The 9336-nt window shown below is 50.4% G+C and overlaps 1 protein-coding gene across 2 annotated transcripts in view; it reads left to right on the top strand.

Moving 5' to 3' along the window:
• Nucleotides 1–9336, top strand: part of SIN3A (SIN3 transcription regulator family member A) — a 32112-nt gene continuing 22776 nt past the window's right edge. For both annotated transcript variants that reach the window (XM_058033212.1, XM_058033211.1), the window contains exons 1-3: nt 1–83; nt 7444–7664; nt 9039–9215. In XM_058033212.1, coding sequence (XP_057889195.1) covers nt 7476–7664; nt 9039–9215 — 366 coding nt within the window. In that variant the 5' untranslated portion in view covers nt 1–83; nt 7444–7475. The remainder of the gene's footprint in view (nt 84–7443; nt 7665–9038; nt 9216–9336) is intronic.

Here is a 9336-nt window from a genome sequence, read left to right as displayed (position 1 = left end):
CCCGCCCCCGCCGCCCGCCCGGGAGGTGCCCGCCACCCCCGGACCCTGAGGGAGACGCGGCCGCTGCCAGGAGCCGCTTCGAGGTAAGGAAGAGCGGGACGGCGGGGACGGGAGGCCGCCGGGCCCGGGGCCGGCCCCCTCCGGCGATCCGTAGGGGGCGGGGCCCGGCGCCGGTGCGGCGGCGGCGCGGGGTTGGTGGGGGGGGCCGGCCGGTGCCCGCGGCGCGGCTCCCCGGGGAGCCCCGGCCCGCGCGGGCGGCCGCGCGTCCTCCCGCCCCGCCCCGCCCCGCCGGGGTGTCCCGGCCCCGGCATGGCGGGAGCGGCGGGCGGAGCGTGCGGCGGCCGCTGGGCGCGCTGCGAGCCGGGCGCCGCCTCCTCCCCCCGCCCCTCCGCCCGCCCTCCGCCCGGTGCCGCTCCCGGGCTGCGGCGGGACCGCCCCCGGCAGCGCTCGCCCGCATTGCACGGCCCCGGTACCGGCCGCGCCGCGCGCCGCGGCTCCCGCCCGCCCGGGGGGCGTTCCGAGAGGTGGGCGGGCGGCGCGGAGCTCTCCGGTGCCGGTGCTCGCCCAACTTGCCGGCGGAGTTGCCATGAAGGCGCTGTGCCGGTGCCCGCGCTTCCGGGCTGGCCGGGGTTCCCCCGTGGCTCTCGCCGCTCTCCCGCTCCGCAGCGCGGCTCTCCGGAGGGACCTGTTGGAGCGGCACCGGCGCGGAAACCCGAGAGCTCCCCGTGCACCCGTTAATTTATCTGCGATTTCAATAGCGAGCCGGAGCCCTCTGTGCGTCCTCCCGTGCTCTGAACTTGGCACATGCTTACATCGGTATTTCATCCATTTTTTTAAATTCTTCAGGCGGTTGTACATCCCTACAAACTACTTTAGGATTGGGTTTTTTTTATAGCAGGAGGCTGGTGGAGTTCACGTAGCTTTAAAAGTATGACTGTGCTTTATGGCTGCTTAACTAAATTCTGTTTTTTCTGCCTCTTCCTGGCCTGGGTTCAGGCCCATTCTGAATTTTAACAGTCATTTGTGTGAATAGCACACGTGCTCAGATACAAGTTACATCCCTGAAGAAACTTATTTATTTGGACCACTGAAATGGGGCAAAATAAGTTGTGTCAGCTCTGTTTTAAACTCATTATCAAAGGCAGCTCCAGCTGTCTGATTTTCAGTCTCCCACGCTGTCCAGAGGAACCTAAACCTGGTCTGTGTGTTAAAGTGTAGCTTAAGGCTGACATAACACCTCATGTTTCTTTTAACTTGCCGCTTTTAGTTGTGCTATAAGGTGCAGGCTCAGTAAACAAGTGGGAAATGCCCAACTTAATTCAGTACAGCTGTATCTGTACTGGCCATTTTCCACTCCTGACTTGTAATTATTGTAAAAAATTCACTTTCAGAAAAGTAAGCATTACTATATAGGACCAACTGTACAGTGCAGTATTTTAAATTAAAATGGCGTTTTATTTTAATACACTAATTTTAAAGCATCTGTAAAACTTCCTTCATCACATAAAGTGCCTTGGCAGCCTGGTGTCAGCCTGTGCTGGATCTCCAAGAGTAGAAAACCCCTTTTTAGGGTCTTTTTTTTCCCGTGCTGAGGTGAAGTTAGCAGTTTTTCACATGGGTACGCTCTTTGCAAAAGGAAATCGTGCTTTCTCCCCCCAGAGTCTCTTCTCCTCATCCCTCCCACCTTCTGCTTCTGCAGAAGACACATGCTCTCAGCATGAATTAGTCTGAGACGCTGCAACGTAGTCGTTCATCCAAAAAAAAAACAGCACTAATTTGCTCAAGTTTGGGGAGAGTCAGGCTGTTTTTGTGAGCAGTGTGGGGAAGGGGGATGCTCTCCCCCTGGCCCCAGCCTGGCTTGCTGGGGGAGCCCTCTGCTCAGGCTCCTGGCACGTGTGGGGCTGGGAGCATCGTGTTGGAATTGGCAGGCGGATCATTTACGTTTCCAGGATTTATGAATCGTTTTCTGTCCAGATTGCTGTTCTGGACTTCTCCAGCGCTGGAAAGCTTTTATGGCTGTTGGAGCTGGAGCAGAAAAGAGCCCCATAATAGCTGTCACTTCAGCCTGGGCTGTGCTTTTGGGACCAGGCTACTTTTTTCCAACCCTGATGGGGTCTTGTCTTTTTTCGTTTGGTTAAATAAAAGGATTCTGATCATTCCCTCTGTGCATGGGGTAGGTGCAGTTAGGAAACAGGGCAGAACAATGCTCTGAGCTCCTCTGAGCGTGTTTTGGATCGTGTCTGTGGTGGAGTTTGGCACCTGGGCCACTTTTTGGCTAAGCAGGGATCAGTGCCTCACCAACTTGTTCCCCATCTGGACGAGTGGGGTTTGTTTGTGTCCCATCTGCCTCTTGGTGAGCGCTGGCACGATGTCACCCTGCAGAAAACTCTCCCAAAGCTTCAGGTCGTGCTTTTCCAGCACCTTTTTCCAAGGATGCTTCTCATTTCATTGTGGAACGATGCTCTGATCCCAGATGTGCCTTTCTGTATTGTGGCCAAGGGGTTATCCCCGTGCTGCAGGGCTGTGTGGCACCGTGAAAACAAAGTGTAGCAGTGACTGCTGAACAAGCTGGGTCATGTTCTGGAAGTCGTGTGGCTGGGTTAGCAGCACTGCTGGAACCTGAGCTGGCTCCTTTCAGTAGGCACTGCTGTGCACTCCTCCATAATCCCGTGTGGGATGTGTCCTGCAGGACATCCGTGACTGTTCCGGGAGCAGAGCTGACACACTTGCTGCTCCCTGCCTTTGAGTCCTCTCTCCCTCAAAGAAAACCTTTTAAAAAGCCCTCACTTGTGTTAAACAAGTCCTCTGCAGTTTCCCTGCAGTTTCTCAGAGGGATCCAAATCCTCTCCAGTGGACTTTTACAGCTTCTTGCTGGAGCTGGTGTTTATCCACAGGTATGCTGCGTTTCCAACAGGTGTTGAGGCACTGCACCTTCCCAATTTGCTTTCTTCTTAATCCCTATTTGGCTTTTTCTTTTAACTCTACCAGCTGATCTCCAATGCCTGAAGACCCTGCTTATCTGGTGGGAAAACCTGCAGTAGAGATAATGGAGATTTTTGGGATATTTTATGGCAAAAAGCTGGGGAGCAGAGCTGCCACCACTGAGGCGGTTTTGTGAGAGTGCCTCTGTTGCTCCCATGGAGCAGTGAGCAGGCAGGAGGAGAGCCCTGCAGTGCTCCTCCAGCTGAATCCAGCCTTGTCCCCTCTTTGTTCCTTCTCCTTCTGTGTCAGTACTGCCATTCCTCTGCTTTCCTCAGCAGAGGGGAAGGGATGTCCTCCCCTTGCCCTTATCTGTCCCACCAGCTCATGTGGGGCAGATGGATGGGGAAACCCCCTGATGAAGCTAGTGAGGTTAAAATTCCATAATTCTAGCACTGTTACTGAGATACAACATAGCTTTTCCTTTAATTTTTCCTTTGCTTTACCAGCTGAAGATCCTGTGTGTGTCTGCCTGATGCATCCTACCTGTGGCACGGAGCTGGGAGGTGGCACAGGTGGGAAGATCCAGGGATGTGTTCCCTTTTCCTGCAAAAAAAACCCCTCAAAAAGCCTAAAAACCTCAGAGGAAAACAACCCAAATAATTTTCATCCTCCCCTAGACAGAATGAAGTGTGCTCCTTTTAAGGAGTTAAAGGGGAGTTTGGGTAGAAATGCTGCTGGGGAATTCAATTCTTGACTTGGTCTGCTCAGGTGGAGCTAAGATCTCCTGCATGCATCCTGTTGATGCTTTTAACAAAGGAAAGTACCTGAATTTTGTGACTTACTTTCAGTCCCTGCTGCATTTTGAGGGCTTTTCAACCCTCAAATTAAGGTTACAGATGTTGCAGCTTGAATTGGGGCTCTCTCAATCTGCACTTCAAAGTCCATGAGGGGATGCCAGAGATGTGTGCTGCATTTCTGAGATGATGCATAAGCATAGTATTGTTTGTAATGTGGAGGGAAAACTCTTGCTACAAGTCTTTGATGTTGTGTGCTTATTCTCAAAATACCTTTCCCTTAGCTGGGCTTTGCCATCATTAAGGGGAAATCAGTTGTTACTGAGGGTGGAAGTGGGTGGAATTGCCCCTTAGAGCAGCGTGCTTTGGCTAAATCAGTTCAAAATGACATGTCTAGTCCTGGGTTTCTCTCATTGTTCCTTCCTCAGCTTTTTTTTTTTTTTTTTTGGTGGGCTGTAGGAGGGGAGGGACTTTCTGCAGGACAGATCTCTCCAGCTTTGAACAGAGGAGATTGGTGGGAGATGCCAGGTGAAGATCAGCAGGACTTCAGTGAGGAAATGAGTGCACTTTGGGACCATCCAGCACCATGTCTCCTCCTGCAGGATGCAGACCAGTCACTGCTGTGGTGCTGGTCTGCTTTCCTCTCTCTCTCTCTAGTTTGGGTGGTGGTGGATGCAGAGTTACCATCACCAGTCTCTGTCTGGGCACAGCAGAGCTTTGACGCCATCTCTCTGCTAGGATTTTATTAAATCAATTAGCAGTCTTCATTAAGGGCTGGTTTGCTGTGAGACACTCTTATTCAGTGGGTTGCAGACCCTTGGTGGGAGTTAGTGTGGTGTTAAATGGGGAAATTGACTGCTGCTATTGACTATTACCTATATATTGACTATATATATATATATCTATATACACACCCTTAGATAATACAGAATTTCACAGCTGAAGCAGCTCCAGTGCTTGAATAAAAGCAGAGTCCAAGCTCAGTTGGTGAAGGTCAGGGGAATTCAGAAGGAAGATGAACATGCATGAGCTTTAATTTTTGCTTTACAGAAGTTTCAATTAACTTACAATTAAATGACAGAAGTTTCAACCATAGAGTAAACTAGATTTTTGGAAAATTGTACACTTGGCCTGCAAGAATTGGGAGCTTCAAAAACTGATGTTTACGCTGCCGGTGTGTGTGTGGTGATGGATCCTTGGTGCTGTCATGATTCCTGTGGCCTCACAGGCCAAGAATTGTGGTGTCTTCACAGGGAAAAGTCTTCTCAGACAGCCTGAGGTGGCATTTTAGTCCTCATAAGGGCACATGAGCCTTGCAGCCATCCTCTGCCCTCAAACAGCCTCTGCTGCAGGGGCTGGTGAGTGCATCTGGAGGGCTGAGTGTGGAGTGATGCTCTGGGAAGCGAGTCCCAGGGGTGGGACACTGCGCAGCCACCACACCACGTGGATCTGCACACAATTTTGGAAGGATGAGGGCAGAACCAGCCTGGGAGGGCAGAGGTGAGTGGCAGGGCTGGCTGGGGGAGCAGGGTTCAGAGCAGGAGCGTTTCCAAGTAGGTGAGTAGCTTGTAAATAGCTGCCACCAAGGCTTTGCCCAGACTTTAGTCATGCACTCAGCCATTGTCATGCAAAATCCTGGCCAGCTCTGCTGTGGGTGGATGGGGTGAGGCCAGATTTACTCAGTTTAGTCCCAGCCTTATTAGCATAAAAGTCTGGTTTTGCAAAGCGAAATGTGGCCTGTGCCTGAGAGGGGTATCTCCATGAGGGGAGTAGCTCCATGTTAACCTTCCTGGCTCTTCATTTATCAGCAGAGACTGGTTGAAAAGCCAACCAGTGCAGCACCATTAGAGAAGTGAGCTCCTGGAGTGTGTTCCTCTGCTTGCTGAGTGTGTGTGTGGGGTTCCAGGCTTACTCATGGTTTGTAACTTGCAATTAAGATGCAGTTGATGAGCTTTTCCCCTTTACTTTGAGCAAGGAGTCCTCCTCTGCTTCCTGTCTGTGACCTGCCAGGTGATTTGGGGACCTCTTGAGAGGTTAAACTTGGAGAGTAACTTCAGAAATTAATAAAGTCATCTTCCTTGTTGTCCTGCCCTCTCCAAGTGAAAGGAGGGACTAATAGGGAAAGTTTATATTGGATAGGGGGAAGAAATTTTTTCCTGTTGAGGGTGGGGAGGTCCTGGCACAGGGTGCCCAGAGCAGTTGTCGTTGCCTCATCCCTGGAAGTGTCCAAGGCCAGGTTGGACAGGGCTTGGAGTACCCTGGGATAGTGGAAGGTGTCCCTGCCCATGGCAGGGACTGGAATGAAATGATCTCTAGGGTCCCTTCCAAAACAAATTTTTCCAAATTTTCCATGTTTTATGTCATGGAGAAGAAAATTTGCACCTTTGTCCTGCTGATTCCATATTTGATGTGAGATCTCAGTGGATGGTCTTTGGGTTATTTGATTAGTGACAGGTTTAGACTGTGCAGAGCTGTCCTGATTTGGTAGATGGGGATTGGCTCAGTTGGCTGTTACCATTATTCTGTGGGAATGTTGTTCCCTCTCATTTATCCATGTGCTTGCCTTAGCAATGATTGTGTCTTTACTGCACTGAACTGAAGAGGGCTTGCTTTGGAGAGATCCTGAGTCAAAAGAGGGTGGTTTCGCTGTTTTCTGTCCTTCCAACATCTTACCAGGCTGCCTGTGCTTTTGATAAACAGCAGATAACATCTCAAGGATGGCAATAACTATCAATGGACAGAAAACAGCACTGGGATTTGCTTGCAGTGAAGAGTGCTGGGGTGACTGGTTCAATCCAACAGAGCCAGGAATTCATGGTTCCTTTTGGAGTGGGACAGTGGCAGAATGACCTGTTGGATTTGAAGTGAAATCAAGTTGCAGAAAAGCAACTTGGGGTTGGGCAGGAACATGAAAAGAAATACAGGGGAGTAAATGAGGGAGCTGCTGACCTGTGCTCCCTGGCAGACAGGCAGGAATCCAGCTTCTGAGTGGGGCCAGGGTGCTGGCAGCACCACAGGTGTGGCATGTGGTACCCAAAATACTCCTAGGTATTTCCCTAAAGTTACACATGAAATACACACGTATTAAATACGCACACGTATTAAATGCTTTGGGGCTTTGTAAGCAGCTTCAAACTGTGATTCTGCATCTTGCTTTTTTCCCATGTTTTAAAGCATCTCTCACAGCTCTCATCCTACCTGCACTGTCCAAGAGGGTTTTTTTTTTCTGTTGTCAGTACAAACAGTGTGTAGGTAACACATCCTTCCTTCCCTAGCCTGTTGTGTTCAAGCACTGCATTCACGAGCTTTGCATCAGTCAGGATCTGTGTGCTAGCAACATCCTTTAGGATCTCTCACAGCTGTGATCCTACCTGGACTGTCCAACAGGATTTTTTTTTCTGTTGTCAGTACAAACAGTGTGTAGGTAACACATCCTTCTCCAGCCTGTTGTGTTCAAACACTGTGTTCACGAGCTCTGCATCGCTCGGGATCTGTGTGTTGGCAACATCCTTTAGGTGAGACTGAAGAAATCCTTACCTTTCAAGTTCCTACAACAATAAGGCTGTACTTTTTGTGCTGGGATACGGTTGCATGTTTCATGCTGAAAGCTAAACCTTTAATTCCACTTTCCCTTTACAAGACACAAGCACCGGAACGGACAGAAACTCACGGGGTGATCCCTGCAGGACAGGAGCGCTGGATCAATTTCCCTGTGTGCTTTCCCCAGGTTTTGAGGTGCTTGCCGAGCATGAGTTCAGCATGAAGCGGCGATTGGACGAGCAGGAGTCTCCCGTGTATGCGTCGCAGCAGAGACGTATCACCAGCAGCACCGAGGCTTTCCCGCACCAGCACCGCGTGCTCGCCCCGGCCCCGCCGGTCTATGAGGCCGTGTCCGACACCATGCAGTCAGCCACGGGCATCCAGTACTCGGTAACTCCCAGCTACCAGGTGTGTGTGCTCAGCCCTTAGCTCCATGGACAGTCAGCACTGTGTTGTAGCACCACAGAGCTCCGTATTTAACACAAAGTTTTGTTTTGGTAACCGGGGTTTCCTTTAAAAAATGGACAGTGTGCGTCTCGTTGTCAGTACTTGATTTGTTGGCTTCATTCATGAACCAACACGGTGTGACTTAGCTTTCTTGAACATGGTTCTCTCAGACCAAGGTCTCTGAATCAGACTGGTTTGTGGAGGGTTTTTCCTCTGTTTTTCTGTTTTTCAGCAGGAAAAGGTTTGCTGTTGTAAAAGACGTATGGTATCTTGGGTGATCTTAAACTTAATGGACTAGATCAGCATTTAGATTGAAGACTTTCAGGAAAATTGAAATGTTTCGTAAAACATTACCCCAGAGTCATTAGGTGGCACTCTTCCCTCTCTTGCCTCCTTTACAAGGAGCTGGCAGTTGGGAACAGGGAAAAAAAGAATCTTTTTAAGAGTACCCTGGAGATAGCCTTTCCCTTCTCTTTCACTGACAGCTATTTGTGGCATATTTGTCTCTGCCACATTTCTGGTATGTTCAATCTTCCACACTTGTGTTGCTGGTGAACTGCTCTCCCTGTCTAGTGCCCGATTTTACACACAGCTTCATCCTTGCTTCTGCAGAAAGGATATTCACATTGATAGTGGCAGCCACTGAGCTGAAGAGCTGCAGGCAGACCCTTTGTAAGAGGGTGTGTTGATACTGGCAGTCCTTCCTAAAAAGAACTTAGATGGACCAGCAGGCAAACCTTATTTTGTCCATGAAGATTGAATTAAGTATGTCCCATCTAAAAGAGGCTTGGATGGAAAACTGTGTTTGTGAAAATGATTTTCCAAATTGAAATTTTCCTGGTTTATGGTATGAAGAAGTCCTGAAAGTGCATGGTTTCTGTTCTTTCCCTGGTTTTCTAGGGGAAATACCAAGCTGGGTTTTGAGCTTGGTATTTCCCCTAGAGCCTGCTGATGCCAGAGAGCCACAATTTGAGTTTTAGTACCCAAACTGAATTATCAAGAATGTCAATTCATTCATTCCGATTATTACTTGTGACATATCGGGAAAGGAGAGAACCATGGCTCTTGCCAGATGATAAATTCCATTTTACCCTCCTTTTCCAGGTCTTTGTGTCAGGGGATGTGCAGGACAGGCAGTGAGTGTGCAGGCTGGGGACAACCTGTGTTTGGCACGTGTCTGCAGGGAGGGTGGGCTGAGAGTTGTCTGGATTTGGTCGAGCAAAGCCGTTAGCACTCATGGTTAAAGCTCAAACCAGCTGCCTTCTGCTTCCTTGACTGTCCTGCAGTGTCTGGGGAGCTGGGAGGCCGTGCCTGATGTGCTGTTTGCCTTGGCAGGTGTCGGCCGTGCCGCAGAGCTCAGGCAGCCACGGGCCGGCCATCGCCGCCGTGCACAGCGGCCACCACCACCCCGCGCCCGTGCAGCCCCACGGCAGCCAGGTGGTGCAGAGCCACACGCACCCCACGCCCCCAGCCGTGCCTGTGCAGGGCCAGCAGCAGTTCCAGAGGCTCAAGGTAACATCAGAAGCTGCCTGATGTCAGCTATCCTCTCCCAAAATTCCTTCTGCGGCCAGGTCCCTTTTTCCGTCCATTTTTAACTCCTTTTCCTTTCCTTTCCTTTCCTTTCCTTTCCTTT

The sequence above is a fragment of the Melospiza georgiana genome, chromosome 13, assembly GCF_028018845.1.
Source record: "Melospiza georgiana isolate bMelGeo1 chromosome 13, bMelGeo1.pri, whole genome shotgun sequence".
In the NCBI taxonomy this organism is placed as follows: domain Eukaryota; kingdom Metazoa; phylum Chordata; class Aves; order Passeriformes; family Passerellidae; genus Melospiza; species Melospiza georgiana.
This window is presented reverse-complemented; position numbering and strand designations above follow the sequence as displayed.